The 20768-nt window shown below is 45.0% G+C and overlaps 1 protein-coding gene across 9 annotated transcripts; it reads right to left on the reverse strand.

Moving 5' to 3' along the window:
• Window positions 1-5547: 5547 nt before the first annotated feature.
• Window positions 5548-20496, reverse strand: LOC133926567 (probable serine/threonine-protein kinase SIS8). Of its 9 annotated transcripts, none has more exons than XM_062372569.1 (16): window positions 19796-19935; window positions 18512-18968; window positions 18064-18167; window positions 16509-17881; window positions 16261-16301; window positions 15437-15505; window positions 11801-11845; window positions 10895-10995; window positions 9681-9759; window positions 9493-9591; window positions 9331-9399; window positions 8639-8688; window positions 8327-8563; window positions 6395-7971; window positions 5958-6239; window positions 5548-5871 (listed from the first exon to the last, which is right to left on the reverse strand). In XM_062372569.1, exons 2-14 carry the CDS (start codon window positions 18848-18850, stop codon window positions 7863-7865), a joined length of 2715 nt encoding a protein of 904 aa, XP_062228553.1. In that variant the 5' UTR covers window positions 18851-18968; window positions 19796-19935; the 3' UTR covers window positions 5548-5871; window positions 5958-6239; window positions 6395-7862. The 9 variants fall into 9 exon arrangements, with proteins under 9 accessions (XP_062228553.1, XP_062228546.1, XP_062228547.1 ...); XM_062372562.1 differs by having other exon boundaries at window positions 5549-5871; window positions 18512-18949; window positions 19796-20493; XM_062372564.1 differs by having other exon boundaries at window positions 5552-5871; window positions 8387-8563; window positions 18512-18949; window positions 19796-20487.
• Between the last annotated feature and the right edge of the window lie 272 nt (window positions 20497-20768).

A 20768-nucleotide genomic window follows, 5' to 3' on the forward strand; every position in this document is an offset into this window, starting at 1 on the left:
TATGCGAAGCCCGTTTACCAGTCCTTCATATTCTGCAACATTATTAGAGGATTTAAAGTCTAACTGAACAACGTACTTGAGTTCATCGCTCGTTGGAGATTTGAGCACAATACCAGCCCCCGAGCCTAGAGCGTTAGCGATCCATCAAAAAAGAGCGTCCAGTGATCTTCGACCATGTTTGGCCTTTTTTCCTCAACGCTTGTCAATTCGGTGATGAAATATGCTAACACTCCGGGTTTCACGCCTGTGCGTGGTGCGTAGCTTACGTCAAACTCATTTAGTTCTACCGCCAATTGCGCGATTCGTCCAGTAGCTTCCTGATTGTGTGTTACATCCTTCAGCGAATACGTCGTTATGACAGTTATCCTGTGCGCTTGAAAGTAGTGCCGTAATTTCTGGAAAGACATCAAGACTGCGTATATCAGCTTCTGTACTTGCGGGTATCGTAGCTTAGCATCATGTAGAACCACGCTCATGTAATAAATACGTTTTTGGACCTTGACCTTTTTCTCGGGACATTCCCATTCAACCGCCAGTACCGTGCTTACGACTTGTGGGGTAGCTGCAATATACAAAAAGAGCTCCACTTTCTCGTTAGGGGGTGTAACAATAAATGGGGAAGATAAGTACCTTTTTAAGTTCTGGAAGGCGCGTTTTGCTTCCTCTGTCCACTCGAATCTGTCTTGTTTCTTCAACAACCTGAAAAAAGGCATTCCTCGCTCGCCCATCCTATAAATGAACCAACTAAGAGCAGTGATGCAACCTGTAAGTTTTTGAACCTCCTTCAGTGTTTGAGGAGACTGCATCTGGTCGAGAGCCTCAATTTTGCCCGGGTTGGCCTCAATGCCTCGACTTGACACCAGGAAACTGAGGAGCTTGCCGGACGACACACCGAACGTGCATTTTTCAGGGTTGAGCATCATGCGATACTTCCTGAGGTTGTCAAATATTTCCGCAAGATCGTCAACCAATGCGTTTCTAGTTTCCAACTTGACTACAACATCATCAACGTATGCTTCTACATTGCGCCCGATTTGGGCTTATAGACAGTTTTGAATACACCTTTGATATGTACCAGTGTTTTTTAAACCGAAAGGCATCTTTACATAACAAAAATACACCAAAGTGAGTAGTAAAAGTTGTTTTCTCCTCATCCTCAAATCCCATGCTAATTTTGTGATACCCTGAATAGGCATCTAGAAAACATAGCAATTCACAGCCTACTACAGAGTCGATGATCTGATTGATACATGAGAGGGGAAAAGGATCCTTGGGGTAAGCTTTGTTGAGGTCGGCGATGTCGACGCACATTCTCCATCTACCATTGGCCTTCTTGATGAGGACGGGATTCACGAGCCACGTAGGATGACGCACTTCTCGAATGAAGCCCGCCTTTAGTAGTTTATCGACCTCCTCCTGGATGGCCCGCTTCCTATCTTCCACAAATCTTCGCTGCTTCTGCACCACAGGTTTGGTGTTGGGTTTAACAGCTAGTCGATGCTCAATCACCTCCCGGGGGACCACGGGCATATCGGACGGTTGCCATGCGAACACGTCTTGGTTTGCCTGGAGGAAGGTGACGAGCTCGAGTTCCTATTTGGGGTCAAGATTGGCCCCAATCTTAACCGTCTTGGATGGTTCAGACGGGTTGAGGGGCACTGCCATGACGCAACCATCAGTCTTCTTATTGTTGACGCTGTCATTGACCTTGCCTTTGGTGTCGTCAAAATCAGAAGTGCTAGCAAGACTTACGAGCCTAGAGTTTTTGGCCTCGACGACACCTTGGTGCCTTTGACGCTTAGAATTTGTGTCCTTGGGGTGATAGCCACTCGACCGAAGTGTTCGACCATATCCAAGCTTTGCTTATCGCATTTGACCATTGTGCGCTGATCCCCTTTAACTATTGTTGGGGGATGATCTCTCGTACACCTTCGGATTGTGAGTCGAAGTCCACCGGTGGCTAAACACTGATGAATATTGCAATTATATTTTAGGAAGTGCAGGCGCAGGCTCTAGCGGGCCTTCGGACGGAGGCCGAAGGTCGACCTGCAGCGCCAAGAATTAGCGCAGGCAGTCTCTGGCGGACCTTCGAATGGAGACCGAAGGGTGACTCGGGGTGCAGCTCTGAGGCTGGTCGAAGGTGCCCTGAGGGCATCGAAGCCCGTGTAGCCGTTTAGGGTATAATTGTAAATGTGCAGACGTACTTGATGGTACCAAAATGCCCCCGAATATGCCGGGAAGGTGGCAGTTAGGGGGGTGAAGCTGTAAATCATAGCGTGGAGTGGTTGAGTACGGGATATAAATAGGTTAGCACAGTAACTAAGGTGATGAATGAATGAAGATTATTTCACCCCACGGATATGTGTCGCACTTCGAAGCCTTCGGCTTTCCCTGTTGTTCGGTAACTTAGATTCCAACAACTATAATGACCCCCTTAGGACCTGTGATCTTGAGCATTTGGTAAGCATAGTGAACCACCGCCATGAACTTGCCCATCATTAGATGGCCTAGAATCACATTGTACGCTATCTCGAAGTCCGCAACATCAAAGGTTAGCTTTTCTGTGCAAAAATTGTTGCGCGTGCCAAACGTGACCGGCAGCTCGATCCGGTCGAGAGGCATGGTCGATGAGTTGGGAGTTATGCCATGGAAAGGCTCGACTCTTGTTTTAAGATTTGATCTCTAAATTCTCATCTTGTCCAAGGTTTTGAAGAAAATGAGGTTGAGTGAACTACCATCATTGACCAGAGTTCTGAAAACTTTGATGTTGAGTATGGTCGACTGAACCATGATCGTGTATCGACCAGGATGTGGTATCGCGACTGGATGATCAGTTTGACCAAAGGTGATCGACTGTTCTGACTACCTGAGATATCGAGTAGGCCCAGTTAGGGTCAAGTTGACTTCTTGCTCGACCGCCTTGCACTGCCTTTTGTACTCGTACGTGGTGGATCCTCCGAAGATGTGCACCAAGTTGTGGTTTGCCTCATGGAACTGAGGCTCGCTGCCTTCAATGTTTGGCTTAGCCTGCTTATTGCCACGCTTAGCGTTTGCCTTGATCTTTTCATCAAGCTTCTTCTTGAAGACATAGCACTCGTCAAAGTCGTGCTGGTTGTCCCCAGTATTGTGCAATTTGTTCCTGTCGACCGCGGCTATAGTCGTATCGGGTCCCTTGCGCTTGTCACCGGGTTTGGTTTTCTTTCCTCCACTCTTCGAGGACTCGGGTTTGTCCTCGCTAGATTGAAGGTTTTTAGCGTGCACATATGCTTCTACTCATTTTGCGCACTTGTCGGCTAACTCGAAAAGCTCTTTGATCATACGGATCTTCCAAGTAGCCATCTTTCCACGTAAATCTGTGTCCTGAATACCTCGTTTGAAGGCGATGATTACCGACTCATCGGAGATGTCCGGGATCGTGTTACGCTTGTCGCTGAACCGGCGGATAAAATCTCGAAGAGATTCATTATCACCTTGGTGTAGTTGGTGGAGATCATTCTCCATTCCTGGGCGCTCGAATGTGCCTTGGAAATTGACTATGAACTGAGCCTTAAGTTCTGCCCATGAACTAAACGAGTTGGGCGGCAAGTTTAGCAATCAGGACCTTGCGGGTCCATCAAGGACGGTTAACAGGTAATTGTCCCTTACTCGATTGTCACCACCAGCTTCTCGAATAACAGTGGTGTAGATCTGCAACCACTCATTGGGATTGATTTTCCCGTCATATTTCTGGATCGGGCCTGTTTTGAACTTCTCGGGCCACCGAATTGACCGAAGTTCGTGTATGAAAGCCTCACAGCCTACGTCGAACTCATCAGGAGGAGGTGGGGGGATTGTTATGCCTGCCTCTTTGAGCAGGGGAGTCATGTCGACCATCCCGTCCTGTAGATCTACGATCATAGTAGCGGCGATCATCTTCACGGCATTCTTCACTGTGGTTTTCGATCACCGTCCGTAGATCATGCCGATTGCGAGGAATACGATTCCTCAGGTCTTCTTGATTTCCACGCCTGTGGATAGGGCAGCTACAGTTTGGCCCACATTGTCGTGTTCGGGCTCGACCACCTAAGCTTCCCATCTGAGATTCCCCTACTCGAGAGCATTCCCACCCGTTGCTCCTCGAGCTGGGATCGTACCGACTGGGGGGCCTGGAATTGTTGGGATTATTTGCTTGAGCAACTTGGATCTGAGCTGCATCGAGTAGGGTCTTGACTTGATTGACCATAGGAGTTAACGGATTCAGCGGATCTAACTCTGGAAGGGATCGAAGGATCAAATGCGCTCCTCGTATGTTAGCGTCCGAAGTATTGAACACGTCATTACCAAGGCTCAATGGCGGTCGAGCTAATGAGTCTTCATGGTGACTGTTTGGAGGGAGCTTCTCTCTTGAGCCGTGAGTCATCACGGGCAGAGGCGTACCCATCGGAAGTCACAAGGAGAGGCTAGGAGGCATTTGTTCTCCTGTGGTCCGTCGGTGAAGGGTTGTGTCGAGTGCACGCAAGGCTCCAGCTGCGGATGTTTCTGGTGGTAACTCGGCGCCGGTACCGTTGGTGGCGACAGCTATCGCCAAATCTTTGGGAATTTTTGTGCTGTGGTCGACTACGGCCTCTGGATCTATCGCCATTGGGGCAATCGATGGGGGATCGTTGCTTCTAGCCATATACACGAATCGATCTGTTCGGCTGTTCTGGCTAGCGTTAGAATCAACGTCGCCACCCTCGTCGTTGTCGATGTCCATGCAGTGGAGAATATTAGGCTCCATGGGATCCCTCTCGAGATGTCCCACCTCACGGTACGCATCTACTAGTCTGGATTCGAGGTACCGATATGGATCAGTCCACCTTGGTCGTTCCAACGGAAAACCATGGTTCCGAAGATGATCTTCGAGTCGAGGAGAGGGGACTTGAAGCTATCCACCGTCAACTCGAAGTGGTCGTAGAAGCCATTGTCGGAGAATCTGACGTAAACGTGAGCCCGAGACATGATTAATCCTGCAAAGCAAAAGAAGGCCCCTACCTGGCGCGCCAACTGTCAAAGATTAGTTCCTAACAATGTGTCCGTAAATTGACTGGGTACCTTCAAGTGCAGGGATTAATCACGAGACGAGATAATCGATGTATACAAGTTCAAACCTCCAATTGGAGTAATACACTACGTCCTGTGAGGGTGTGGCTACCGTATATTGATGATCTCAAGTACAAGCAATGAGGCTAAATCTATAACAGAGAGTATATCAGGTCTGATCTAACTTAAAGCTAAAGTCATCAAATATCTTCTCTGCTAGGGTCTTAATGCTTGCCTTGAGTTCTCTCCTCCCCCCCACCCCCAGCCTTTTCGCCTTATATAGGGGTGAGGTATCGACTCCTATCCAGCCGTGGTCGATAGGGAGTTGTCTTCCTTGACGTCCAAATAGATAAATCTGTTTTGAGTACTAATCGTATCGAGTTGGGTAACCAATAGAAACCTTCCTGATAGTTACTTCCTTGATTTCTTGTGTATCAGGAACCGCTAATTTGGTCCATGATATCTAAAGCTTTTTAATATGTGTTGTACATACTCTGTTCTTATATGATATATTCTTTATGCGCATATACCCCATAGTTAGATATTCGACACTGACCCCTCGTGCTAATCATCCAATACATCAAAGAGCAACTCATCATCATTAACATCATCATCGTCCGAGATAACCATAGGCAAATTAGCTATAAGAGCCTTCATTGTCTCCATTTGCACCATCATAGTCGCTGCCTCTTGACCCTCTATGGTTGTCCTCTTGACCCATTTCCTCTTCACTTGATCATCTTCCTCCTCTATCCATTTACCATCGGGACCATACAATAAATCCCAAAAGTTATAAGTAGCACCATTACGCTACATTTAAATTCAAGATACAAGTTACATGACATCTAATTCTACCTCATTCAAATTGTAAACGAGCGACCAAACTCAATTTTTACCTTTGTCATCCCTTCACAACGGAAGTACACAGATCCCCCAGAAGGTTCACAAAGCACGCTTCGTTTCCCACAGTTGCATAACGAAGGATCCTCTACACATTGTTTCCTTAATTCTAACTTCTCTTTATGCATCATTTTTTGTGGATTTTGTGAAAGAGGAACTCAATGAACAAACTTATCATATAACTTCGAATACCGAATAAACAGTTTCACCTTCGGGATCCTCAGGTCATACATCTCAGGCACATCAATCCATTGAAAGAAGTAGCACATTTCTCACTCCTGCAAATTATTAAAACATCATGTCAGCAAAAGCAATACCATATGCTTCTACTCTAACCCATAACAAATATACATACACGATATATCCTTGCACAAGTAGTAAGCGTGACCAACAGTATCTTCATATAGCGACTGAAGGATCACGACAGGCTTACCATAGTCACAGGTCAAGACGGGGAGGACAGGAGGAACAAAGGCATCTTTGCAACTAACATCGGGATACTTCTTGTTGATATTTGCCCACTTTTGCGTCCACCATAAATTAGAAGTCATAACGTACAACTACACGAATACAAATCCATTACGAATTTAACATGCAACAAATACTATTATAATCAACACTACCAAATCCTATGCACTACACCTTCAACGGTCAATTTCGCATCACTACCTACGAGAGTAAAATGGTTCACGTACAAGAATAATAAACATGCTATATTAAGCATTGAACAACAATAAACAACCAATAGTTAATCTAAAAAAAATTCATCACCTAATCTTCAAACCCTAGGTTGCCCGAAACCATCTAAAAGTACAGGAAAAATTAAAATTGAATGAATAGAATGGAGTATTTACCTTTACTTAGCAATCCCTCATAAAATCTCCTTTGATTTTGGTCCGAAATCAATGGATTTAACTATGGATTTAGAGTTGAATAAGGGAGAGAGCAAGGTTATCAGGAGGAGGATGAGGACCGGTGGAAAAGAAAGGCCGGGGCGGCCTCTATATCCAGCTTAGTCACATCAAAGATATTAGCGTAACAAGAATCACGCCAAGACCCATGGTGCGACTCAAGCCTTTCATATCGGCACAACACGTGGCACGGCATCAGGTGAGTGCCAATGTAGCTCCTTGATCACATCAAACTTCTTGGCGGGAGTCATGCCAAATTCTTTAGCGTGACCGAAAGGACTACTTCCTAAAATATTAGATTCTCACATACTACTATTAAAATATTAGTTTAAAATAGACTAAAAATATTCCAGCCCTTGTTGGAGCCTTAAATATGGATACTGCACCATTAGGTTGAGGACTGACAACAAAAGGCCTGACTAAACAAAAGAGGATGATACTGTTTTACCTGGCACGTCAACTCCTGACTCCAATACGCCATTGAGCCCACATCATTATTATGCAGCAATTTTCACAATTTTTTTATTCCCATATTTTCTTCTGTTTCATGGATTGTGTTATTCAGGCTGGCTTTCACAAGATGGACTAAATGCTTGGCAGAGTATGCTATCTTCATTGGAGAATCTAGAGTTGCATTTAGAAGGGGGAGGGGAGAAGACCAAAATTTCCCCTTTTCATCAAATACGCATTTGACGTTACTATACATAATAGGGACAATTTGCTGGATATTATCGCAAAAATCACAAAAATTGAGAAATACTATCGATGTAAGAATAACATGTTGACCTTGAGCCCATATGTCATACTCACATCCGATGATATTTTCTAATATGAATATTTTTACAATGATATCCACCTAATTTTGCCTAGGTAATAATAGTAGTGACAGATGGGCAGTTGCTGGAAGTCGGAGGCAAGACAGACCTCCCAAAAAAAAGGCAAGACAGACCAGTTTACATCGTCAGCTGATAATGATCCCATTTTCTTTTCTCAATCATCTGTTGCCCGCTTTCTCGTAGGTTGGTTAGCAGACATGTTTTTCAATAACGGTCTTAAAGCAGCCATGATCTCTGAAAATGATGGCCGCAACCTTGGATCTCTACAGAAACAAAAAAACAAAACAGAATTGAGGCACTAAAGTAGGAGTAGGACACATAAAATATTGGTAAAGGCAGACAGGAAAAGTATCATACTTCAAGTTACCGAAAATGCAATTAAATTTTCAGAATATCTGTGTTTTTTCAGTACAACGCAATTTTTTTGTTTTATCCCTTCACACAATGAACTTTTTCAAAAGATACTCCAATTAAGCATAAACTGAATGTGAAGTTAAGAGAAGTTGCCTTTACTTTCACCATTTTATGCTCGTAGAAATGTGACAGAAACTTTACCAATTTATGATCGTAAGTAAATAACTACGCATCTGATATCTCAACAAGTTTATAAGAGTTTACGCTGTATAAAATATAAATTTCAAAACACCATTGCAAACCAGCAAGTAAAAGGATACTAACGTCTGCCAGCATCTCTCAATTATCTCTGCTACAGCAGGATCCACATCGCCTGGAATATCGAGACGTCGTTGCTGAAAACCAACAGCTCCAACAACTTGCATCGGATTCATACCTTCCCATGGCTGTAGTAATGTAGAAAGCTCCCATAATATAACCCCATAGCTGAAAACATCACATCTGAAAGCAAATGCATAAGGCATTCAGCAATCACAAAACCTTTGAGAAACAAAGCAAGCAACATGAAAAACCTACTTCTCATCTGATGGTTCATTTTGAAGTACTTCAGGTGCCATCCACTCTGCCTGCATTTGATGTAATGCAGGTAGTTAGCAACCTCTAGAAGTATTTAACCTAAAGAAGCTTGTGAGTTGTTGACTAAGCAAAATCAATCACATATGCAATAGCTTATAGAAGAGAGTCCAGATCTGAGACCATCAAAGTTCCAAGTTCTAATGAATGCAAGAAAAATTCAGGAACCAGCTAAATATTTTTGCAAATGCTTCATCATCTAATGATCCTCTCCAGTCCATCTCATCCTAATACCACATGAATGTAAATATAGTTTAGTGTAAACTGTGGCATAATCAAAAGATGAACCAAACGTGCTAGTTTAGATTGATATCAAGATAAAGTGAATTACAAGTCCTAAATATGCTTCTGAACCTGGCCAACACAGTTACATTCCCCAACCCCTATGGCTGCATGTACCAATCTTCCTCCTAAAATAACAAAGAGCAAGCATTTCAAACCTTTTCCTACTAATTGGGATGTACATATGGTACTATCCTATACATAAGCATCATATGTGATAGAAATGAGCTTTACAAATAAGCAGAACCAACACATAAGCTGGATATACACTTGATGCTTTCAAAAGCAAGAATTTTCTTATTTTCATAATAAATGGAAAATGTTTGATTTAACATAATCAAATGCAAGCTTACTGTTCCAGCTGTGGATCTTGAGGAAAGGAAGGTACTATGCTTCATACGCGATAAACCAAAATCACAAACCTAAATAACAATAATAAGAAAATTGATAATGGTTATATATCTAGAAATGCTAAAAATCCAAAGCATTTCGATGTTAATGGACCTGTTTCTTACCTTCACAACCCAATTCTTGTCAACGAGTAGATTTGGAGATTTCAAATCTCGGTGAACTATGACAGGGGTGCAATTGTGCAAATAATTCATACCACGGGCCTGGCAAACAATAATCAAGTATTTAAAAGAACTTGGAGTTCTCATTAATATGAATGAACCACAACAACGGAAAACTAACTTAGGCTTACCACATCAAGTGCCATCCTTAAACGTCTTCTTTCACCCAACTGGTTGTTGGACCGATGGATCAACCGAAATAAACTACCTCTGCATTGTCAATATTACAGTCAGCAATTATTTATTTATGCGAGTCAACATGTCAAAAAATAACAAGATAAAATATAATGATTTAGAGCCATGAGAATCCGCACCTGAATAATGTTTAAACAGAATATGCACATGTAGTTATATATGCCTATATCTTGTAGTCTCAATAAGGTCCTACAATGTATTTCAATTTTCAAACTATTCTTTCACATCCTCTTCTGTATTTGCTGTTACCTACAGTGCAAATTTGCTGGCCCTTATAGGCACATCCGCACAATCTCTCATTTTCTTTAAAAAAGCATACAATGCCCTATTCCAAATCTTCCAAATCTTTACAACAAACAGCGCTTCAGAGCCCTTGCATAAATATGTGGTGTAAATTTTGAAGCATGTGAGAGGCTGAGAGCAAATAATTCATTTCCCACTAACTACTTTCTAGGAAGGATAATTTGGTCATTTTAAAAAAGAGTAAAGCATACCATTTGACCAAGCCGCACTAGCAGAAATTCGGATAATGATTCATCTGCAGTTCAATTTTTATACGAGAGGGAATGAGGGATTAGCTATCTCAAAGGGGATCAGATAAATGGTGATGAATCAATACACTACAAAGTAAACGTAACTAAGAACCAACATGGGAGAAGAAAGAGGGTGGAATAGAGGAGCAGAAGAGTTGCTGAAATATAGAGTCTGGTCACTCAACGTGGCATGCAAAAAACTGAGCACCGGGTGTAGGGAAGATTCGAACGTGGAATTCAGAAGTAGGAGGCGTAGGTTTTGGCCTGAAGGTGGTAGGTTGAGTACCTCATTTATAGGACTTCATGATTTTAACCCCCAAGCAATAATCTAGTAACATTGAGATTTGTGAAAGGAATTTCATTGAAAAACATGGAAGCAATGTTAATGCAATCATCTTTTGGACTCTAAACGTGGATGAATTTAACCACAAAATTGGCATGTGCATAGGATATTACATGTGTTACATCCATTAAGTTTTTGTCCTTTTAGAACGCACTTCTAAAAAAAGGCAATCGCGCATTGGTTAACAGAGATGTGCTATCATTATAATCCATACTAAAGTCAGAAGTAGTTGAAGATTCAAAACGAAAAATTTGCAACAAGGGGGCAAAGGTACCTTGGAAGAAATTCAGTCACGATAGAAAGATTAGGTAAACGAGTGACAGCACCCATGAAAAGAACAACATTAGGATGACACAATCTTTTCATTATATGCACCTAAATAGAAATAAAGAGTGTTATGAATAAACATGAAGAAAAAGAAAAGAACTAGAGTGATCATCATAAAGTAGACATGCCAACAGGTAATTTCATGTCATACCATGCTGAATTGCTGAGTGTAAGACAAGCACTAACTTATTTTGTGATGGAAATGTGTTTGAACTTTTAAGTATATACCAAAATCATACAAAAAAAGAATGTTGTGTTCAAGTCAGCTAACTGTAATTTGTTACATTTTAATAGTCTGCTTCTAAAACTGTACAGATCAACACAGCTCGGTTTATTAACGAGCCATCCCAATTTCAAGTCATACCATGTCGAGGGTGCCAGACAAGCACTAACTTATTTTGTGACCTCAATGTGTTTCAAGTGTAAACTAAAATCACAAAAAATAGTGTTGAGTTCAAGTCAGCTAACTGTAATGTGTTAAAATTTGATAGTCTACTTTTAAAACTGTGCAGATCAACACAGCATGGTTTACCATTTCATATTCTCATGTTGAATGGGTAACACATGCCCATCCAAACTTGTTCCATTCATCAAATGAGTTGCTCATATTGACTGTTAAAATGACCCAACCGCATTAGTTTGCCTGTTCTAACCCATACAGACCCTGTGTCATTTTACAGATCATAAAGGGCAACTCTTAAATGATTGTCACTAATGTGAACTTGACATCTTGGCCAAAACACACTCTTGTCACAGACTACATATATCTGCATTAGACCAATCGAGTCTTATAACTACTGCTGTTGGAACTATTAGTCAAATACAATACAACAATATTGAGGGCAAATCCAACCTCAGCCAAATGGAAGATATGTGAGTTCTGCATCCATATGACTGTCTGATGGGCTCAAAACTATTGGTTCATTCATATTTGTTAGACATTGCCGTGTCCATGTGTGTGTGGGTCCAGTGCCTGGACGTGTTCAGCCGGCCGACCCAGTCATAGTTGGTTAGAGAGATATGAGGAGATCCTTGATTGGTGGTGTTTCTATAAACCTCAAGATCTCCTCAGCCCTATATATGTGTAACCCGGCATCTCATCTAATCAATTATCTTTTCCACACAAATACAATCTCTTTCATGGTATCAGTAGTCTAGATTATCTCTACCTGCTTCTCTTCCGCACCCAGCACGCCATCTCCTCCGGCGCTGCTCCATGGCCAACTCGCCGCTGCCAGGCGATCCCGCCGCCCCTCAGGATCCCGCCGCCGACAATGCTGCCCTCCAGCGCGCTGAGGAGGCTCGCGCTGCACAGGAGGACCGCGACGCCGCTCTCGCCCGCGCGGCGGAAGCAGAGCGCGAGGCCGCCCTTGCTCAAACCGAGCGCGACGCGGCCGATGCCCGCCTTCGCGACGCCCTCGACCGCGCTGCCCGTGAGCGCGCGGCCACGGAGCCTCCCCGCGACGAGGACGCCGCCGCCGACGCCGCCTCCACCGCCGGCGATCTTCCCGCCTTCGACGCAGCCCTTCTTCAACATGAGGCCGCGGCTCTCCTGAACCTGCACGCTCAGGCCGTCGCCGTGCAGAACATCCGCGCCCTTGTGCCGCTGCTCCTCGACGTCACCTCCACCTTCTACACCCGGTGGCGCGAGTCGTTCCTCCTCACCGTCAGGAAGTTCTCCTTGGAGCGCCACGTCCTCTCCAACGACGTCGCGCCCAACTCCCCGGACTGGGTGCGCATGGATTGCGTCGTCCGCACCTGGCTCCTCGACACCATCTCCGACGATCTCGCCGACACCGTCTCCCAGCGCGGTGCCACCGCCCGTGTCACCTGGCTCGCCAACGAGTCCCAGTTTCTCGGGAATCGTACCACCCGCACCCTCTACGCCGACCAGGAGTTTCGGGCCTTCCAGCAGGGAGATCTCCCCGTCGCCGAGTATTGCCGCCGCTACAAGCGGATGGCCGAGGACCTCCGCGACCTCGGCGAACACATCACCGAGCGCACCCTCGTCCTCAACATCATCCGAGGCCTCAACGAGCGCTTCACCGCCATCGGCCTCCATCTCCGCCGCAGCCATCCATTCCCCTCCTTCCTGCAGGTTCGCGACGACCTGCGGTTGGAGGAGCTCACCATGGACAAGGCCGCCCCCGCCGCGGCTCTTGCTGCCTCGGGGACCGGCGGCCCCAAGCCGCCCGCCCCCAACCCGCCGTCAGCCGCTTCTCGGCCCCCGCCGTCACAGCCGCCCCGGCGTTTCCCCCAACAGGCGACCTCCGGGGGCAGCTCCGGTGGCGGATTTGGCGGCGGCGCCCCCCAGCAGCACGGCGGCCGCGCCACCCAGGGCTCCGGTGGCAACAGCGGCGGCGCCGGCTCTGCCACCCCCGGGGGCGCTGCGGGACAGGCTCCCACCGGTGTCTGGCCCAACCTCTATAACCCGTGGTCCGGGTTGATCCACATGTGGCCCGGGCCGCAGGCTCCCACCGCGCCTTGTCCTCCCGCTGGGCCGGCCCAGCCGCCCCACGCCCTGCTTGCTGCTGGACCACACGGGCAGTGGGCCGATCAGTGGGGCGTCCCGCCTCCCGTCGCGCCGTACGGCCCACCCACGGCAGGGTGGGATCAACAGGCCCTAGCGGCCAATTTCCAGACCATGACCCTACAGCAGCCACCGCAACATGAGTGGTATTTCGATTCCGGTGCCACTAATCATATGACCTCTGATGCTGGTATCCTCTCGCACACTATTACTCCATCTTGTCATTCTCCTTCTAACATCGTTGTCGGTAACGGGAACCTTATTCCAGTTACGTCCACTGGCGTTACACACCTTTCTCATAAACTTCGTCGCAATAATGTTCTTGTTTCTCCGAACCTTATTAAAGACCTCATTTATGTTCGCCAGTTTACCTCTGATAACAACTGTTCTGTGGAGTGACCCCTTTGGCTATTCTGTGAAGGATCTTCCTACTCGGAGGGAAATCGTCAGATGTGACAGCTCCGGAACCCTCTGCCCCTTGCGGCTCCCGGCTTCTGCTCTTCATGCGTCCACCTCCTCCTCGCTTTGGCATCAGCGTCTTGGGCACCCCGGACATGAAGTTTTGTCAAAACTAGCCCATTCATCCGCTATTTCTTGTAATAAAAGTGCTAGCGATACTCTTTGTCATGCTTGTCAGCTAGGTCGCCATACCCGTCTACCCTTTCATGCGTCGTCTTCGCGTGCTACACGCAATTTTCAGTTAATTCATTGTGATCTTTGGACATCTCCTGTCACTAGCATCTCTGGTCACAAGTATTATCTGGTTATTCTTGACGACTGCTCTCATTACCTTTGGACATTTCCTTTGCGCCTAAAGTCTGACACTTTCACCACCCTCTCTAACTTTTATGCTTATGTTCGCACACAGTTTGGGGTCCCCATTCAGGGAGTTCAGTGCGACAACGGCCGCGAGTTCGACAACTTCAGCGCCCGCACATTCTTCCTGTCCCACGGCATTCACCTTCGCATGTCGTGTCCCTACACTTCAGCCCAGAACGGTAAAGCTGAACGCATCATTCGCACCACTAATAATGTCATTTGCTCTGCTGTTTCAGGCCAGCATCCCCCCCCCCCACCTTTTGGGCTGCGGCTCTCAGCACTGCCACGTATCTCCTTAACATTCTTCCAACCAAAACACTCAACTTCTCTACACCTCACTTCGCCCTTCTCGAGTCTCATCCCTCGTACGAGCATCTTCGGGTTTTTGGTTGCAAGTGTTACCCTAACCTTTCCGCCACAGCCCCTCACAAATTAGCCCCCCGCTCCTCCTTATGTGTTTTCCTTGGCTATTCCCGCACCACAAGGGATATCTTTGCCTTGATCATCACACAAACCGGGTCATCATCTCGCGCCATGTGGTTTTCGAGGAGTCCTCTTTTCCCTTTTCTGAGGACCCCTCCCCCCCCCCACGTGCGGCATTTGATTTTTTGGAGGATTCTTCTAACCCGGTGCCGGCTCCCCTTGCGCTGTCACCACCTTTTTCCTCTGCAGGACATTCTGGTGCCATCCCCGCATCGCCACATGCGGCTGGCGCTACTGGAGCTCAGGGCTCCCCCTCTGGTGCGGCCGACATCTTCACCAAGGGACGGCCTTCGTCAGTCTTTACGAAGTTTCGGTCCAGTCTAAACGTCCGTTCCACCGACGATTCGACTGCGGGGGCGTGTTAGACATTGCCGTGTACATGTGTGTGTGGGTCCAGTGCCTGGACGTGTTCAGCCGGCCGACCCAGTCATAGTTGGTTAGAGAGATATGAGGAGATCCTTGATTGGTGGTGTTTCTATAAACCTCAAGATCTCCTCAACCCTATATATGTGTAACCCGGCATCTCATCTAATCAATTATCTTTTCCACACAAATACAATCTCTTTCAATATTAACAAAATAAAGCATGTCAGTCATAAAGCTAACACTTCTTCATTTTGTAGCCTTCAAATATTGGAAATGCAGAAATTCATATACCTCAGTTCTAAGTTCTTCCAGAGCATCACTTGAAATATCTTGTTGCAAGAATTTCTTTACCGCGACTTCCTACACAGAGGAGCAAATTGCTATGATGCAAAAGAAGCAGAACAAAAATGGAAATGGTAGATATTATTACGGTTCACAGGGAAAAGAGTAAAACAAACGAAGGCTGTTCAAGTTAATCAAATGAAGCAATTTTTCGGTTAGTTTCAGTGAATAAGCCCAAACCTTTACAGTTCAGGTGGGGAAAGTAAATGATATCTGTGACAGCTATTACAGTGTCTTTTTTTCTTTTGAATGAATGAATGGACTGTCTAAGAAATCATTCTAATGCTTCATGATGACTACTAGATTGACTTAAAGGTGGATCTCAAGGAGCCAATTGATTTTTTACCACCGCCACGAAGTAGCTTCGCTTATTTGCCACTCTTGCCTACAGTAATTGACTCAGATGGTCCAATATTTCATTGACACTAGTGGCATTATAATCAAAGGGTCAATCTTTTCAGTGGCAAATCATCAATTTATTCCATATATTGCTGTGATACTTGATTATTCCAAGATTAAATTATCAGGAAATACGATTTAGTGCATGTGATCAAAGCCACATGCCTAGCTGCAACTTGTAACATATTCTAATCTTTGACAAGGTGAAAAGGCAGAAATCATTCTTATTTTTCACGATGTGTTTATTCTGCTAAAGTAATCTATCTTTATTCGTGACACTGGATCTCACTCTACAAAAAGTTTAGGCTTATTGTTCCATGCTGGTCTTGTGATAGTTTACAAATACCGCGAGACAATATAGATGAAGAACTTACTGTCCCATGCCATTCCCCTCTGTACACTTCTCCAAAAGATCCTGAGGCACAAAAGAGGAGAAAGTTGGAACAACATTGAGAATACAAGGCAGTGTGATTTCACTTTTCAGGGTATGTTCTATGTTATTTCAAGTCAAGGAAAGCCATGTATTGGGAATGGGAAAATTAGCCCAGTAGTACTGCAAATCAATTGATACTAGTTAAATATACTACCAGAGCTAAATTTGTGGAAATCAAGAGAATTGTACCTAGCCCAACACGATCTCCAAGGGTAATTTCTTCCCACAGGATTTCAAACTCTGCGATGCCATCTAGAGCAATTTCAGATCTTGCACTCTCCGTCCCAGTTGACCTGTCAGAGACTCGCTCGGCTTCCTGAGGCGCTTCAACCGAACCCTTTTCTTGCTCAAGGGCATTATCCTGTCCATGATTTGTTTCCAGCTGATGAGTATCCCAGAAGTCATGTCTACCTTTCTGGATTGATTTATTTGACGAACTTGGCAAGTTAAGCAATTGACAACCAGGATCCAAGTATTCATATTGCTTGTTAACAGAGGCAGTAGTTGCAACAACTGCAGCAGCAGTGGCAGCAGCTGCCACTGGAACATCTAGTTTAATATCACTGTTAGATTTAGCTGCAGCAACAACCATCGAAGACGCAACCACTGCAGCTGTTGCAACAGCAGCAGCTGTAACAGGCATTTGCTTTATAAGTTGTAATGGATCTTCCTGGGGAGGAGCAGATGGTTCATACAGAGGTATGGAGGGAGTGGCGTTATCCCGGAAATCCAAGGAATGGTAAATACCCAATCCCTGAACAGGCTTAAGGTCCAGAGGCATCCGATAAGGAACAACCTTTGTTTGGAGTTCATATCCAGGATGATGTGGTAATGAAGGACCATGACCACGACCACGACCAACATGTGATGTGGATTCAAGCTCATTCATCCTCCTTATCATTTCATCTTTCGTTTGAAACAGAGATGTGTCATACACAATAAGGTCTTTTGGTTGTTCCTTAGATTCTTCTGAAAATAAGTCAGGTGGTGGCACAACTCCACTTTCAAGTAATACAGCATGGATCTTTTCAGCTAACTGGGGATTCTCTTTCGCAGCACTAATCATATACTCAGAGACATCTTTCACTTTCATCCTTCGTACAGCAGGAGCACTGCCTGTCTCAGAAGATGGAGGTGAACTTAATGACGAATTATTTGATGTGAGCGACTTTTCTTTGCCTTTTGCAGTCATGGTATGCTCTGTATTTATAGATCCATACACAATAGGCATATTTCCACTTGCATATGTGCTGACTGATAGCTCCTCAAATGAACTCGATACCACAGATAATTGGTTGCCAGTGTGCCCAGTTGTTGCTTTATAAGGATCAGAATGCCCGGCAATGCTAGGTATAGACCCTTTATCAAGTAACTCGTGCTCAAAAGAACCATGCACAGAACTTGAAGCTTCACTAAACGAAGACCCCAACTGAGTGTTACTGTCATCTTTGGTATCAGGGTGACTATTTGCTAAGAAACTTTCTTCAAATTCTCTACCCAGGTCAGCAACATCTGTAGGAATGAGAGTACCAGGATCCGACATGAGATCAACAATGTATTCCCTGAAAACATGTGATATGTTAAAGATGGTATTATATTAATGTAACACAACTTTCATACCTATTGCTCACACAAAGGGGTGAAATAAGACGCCTATACAAAACTATGCTAACCCTTAATCCCATTATTATTCAAGTACTGAAAGAGACAGTTTCTGCTGTCAAGGAAATAATATGTACAGTACCTTCCATCATTAAGTTTCACAATGTTCAAAGCTCCATCATCTGATCCAGTGTACTGCCTTCCTTTAACCAATCGACAAGGAACAGCAAGGCTGTCTGCCAAAACCTAGATGCATTGCAAAGAAATAAATATTAAACATATGAAGACCAGAAAGAACAAGTCTTGCAAGCATTGATGCCTATGAATTGAACTCATTATGTGATGAGTTCAGCTGAGTATACAACAAGAATGTCAGGTTTATGCTACTAGTTGAGCAAGGAGGACAAGAATGTGCTAATGAAAAATTATGTACTAAATTTAAATTTAAGAACAATAGAAGACATTGCATATCAGAATGATCAACCTACAATCCTCCAGGATTGCATGTCTAGTGATTATTATTTACGGACAAACTTCGTAATTAGAAAAGAAATGCAGCTCAGACTGCTGGGCATAAGGAAATTCCTGACCTTAAAAAGCAGTGCACGATGACGAGCCAAACCAACTGTTATCCGGCCAAGAGGCATAACCGCACTTCTTATACCAACTCTCAATGAGCTGCTCATACTTTGATATTTCAACAACATTCTTTCTGGATCAAAAACCAGTCCACCCATGCAGTTCGAAACTAAATTAGCTAGTGTCTGAACCAAAGCGTGGCCAACAAACTCTGAATATTTCAAGTGAAGTTCCACAGCCATGATGAATGCCTTCTGCTCAAGTGCAACGAGTTTAGAGTCTTGTGCTCTGTTGACCAATACAGCTTCGGTTTTGGCTCCATGTGAAAAAGGCAGTGCTTGCAGTTCCATCAGGGAGGGTATGGTCAATAACGCGGGCTTGTCTCCAGTAGCACAAATGTCATAGAAACCATCCAAGATTTTGTCGTCATAGCTAAGGGCATTGAAACTCTGTGAAGCACGAACAAATCTACCATATAAGCAAGTAAGAAAATGGTAAGAGTCACAATATGTAGGGCAATATTTTACTTAACAATCTCTGACAAAGGAGAACATCTTACAGTGGTTACTGACCATTTCTAGACTACAGATTGAGCACTCGTGTGCATCACAGATGCAGCTCATACCAAAGTATGGATAGCCAGTGGCTTCTACAAAGCAGACTGGCTTTTCGTTTTGCTGAAAAACAAGTAAAGCCACTACAAAATTATGCACTATTTTTTTCTAGAAAAAGAAAAACTTGAATAGCCAATCCAGGGTGTGGCTATTCCTAACTAACATAATTTCAGAGAAACCAGAAAAGAAAATTAGCATATACCATATCCAACTAAGCTACAAAACTAGACTATCCAATATTCCATCGCTCATTCTATTCCAGGATTGAGTTCAATGGCTATCAGAAGCAGGGATTTTAATTTCGTTTTACAATTTTTTTCGTTCACCAGCGAAAAGATCAAAATACAAGTTTTTTGTTCACTGGCGAAAAGACCGAGATTCACAAAATTTCGGTCATTTTTCGTACTCTGCTATGTGGGTCCCATGTGTCACAAAATTCCGGAATTAAATGTTTCGTTTCCCTCCGAAATTCGCGAAATATAGCTGAAATTTCGGCGAAATTTTAGAAGAACACCACCATTACAACACAGCATACCCAGATGTTTCACCAACTAACACATGACAAACCCTATTTCCACTCTAACGTCCAATTTGCGTGAACATAGCACGAGCGATCCCATCGCAGTAAGGATACAATCTAGAAGATACTAGAATCTAAGGAGGGATGGAGAAGCTGATTACCCAGTATCGGAAGGCGACGACCTCCGCGGGGGAGCTCTGGAGTGGGCAGGAGCCGAGGCTGATCTGCTTGGCCACCTCGATCTGCATCGCCTCGGGGTCTTCCCGCACGCTCATCTCCAGCGCCAGCTGCATGTGGTACTCCTCCAGTTCGGCTTCCTGCTTCTCCTTCTTCTCCACCCCCATCTCCTGCTTCCTCTCCTCCTCCGCCTCCTTCCGGGACTCCCTCATTGCCTTCTCCTCCTCCTCCTCCGCCGCCCTCCTCTCCACGACCGACGCCGCCAACGCTGACTCTTCCACCTCTGCCGCCGCTGCAGCAGCAGGCGCCGGTAAGGGCGGCGGTGGCGAGTGGGGTCGCCCCGTCACGGAGCTCAGCCAGCCCGATATTCCGGATGCGTGCTTATGCTCGCCGCCCTTTTTGGAGGGCGGCGGGGGAGGTGCGGACGGCAACGAGGCGCCGTCGCCGGCGGAGTCGCCGATGTGGAGCTTCCTGAGGAAGTTCTTCATCCCTCTGCCGCCGCCGCCGCCGCCGCCGCCGCCGCAGCTACCGTTGGTGCGGCGGTGTATCCATCATGGCTACGGATGCGTGGGCAGCAGGAGGTGGAGTGCTCGTATTGACCTGACCGCGAACAGCCCAAGCCGCATTAATTTATTCCCGTGAATTGCTTCGCCGCTACTGGCTGCTTGCTTGCGGCTACTCCTATTCTCTCTCTATCTCTCTCCTCTCCACGACGCGACGAGCTGACGCCTGACGAGGGAATGCACTGAATTAGATCAATTTACTAAGTCGCGAGTTATAATAAAAACACAAATATTAGATATGATAATATCAAATATAAATTTAAAATATAAAAATATAGGTTATCATAGAGTACCGTCGAACAAATATATTAGGAGGGATATCGTAGTTTGATTCTAGATAGAATTAGAAAAAAATAAAAAGATTAGCTGTTAATTTTAATCTTAATTTTTTATT

Source organism: Phragmites australis, chromosome 8, assembly GCF_958298935.1.
Source record: "Phragmites australis chromosome 8, lpPhrAust1.1, whole genome shotgun sequence".
NCBI lineage: Eukaryota > Viridiplantae > Streptophyta > Magnoliopsida > Poales > Poaceae > Phragmites > Phragmites australis.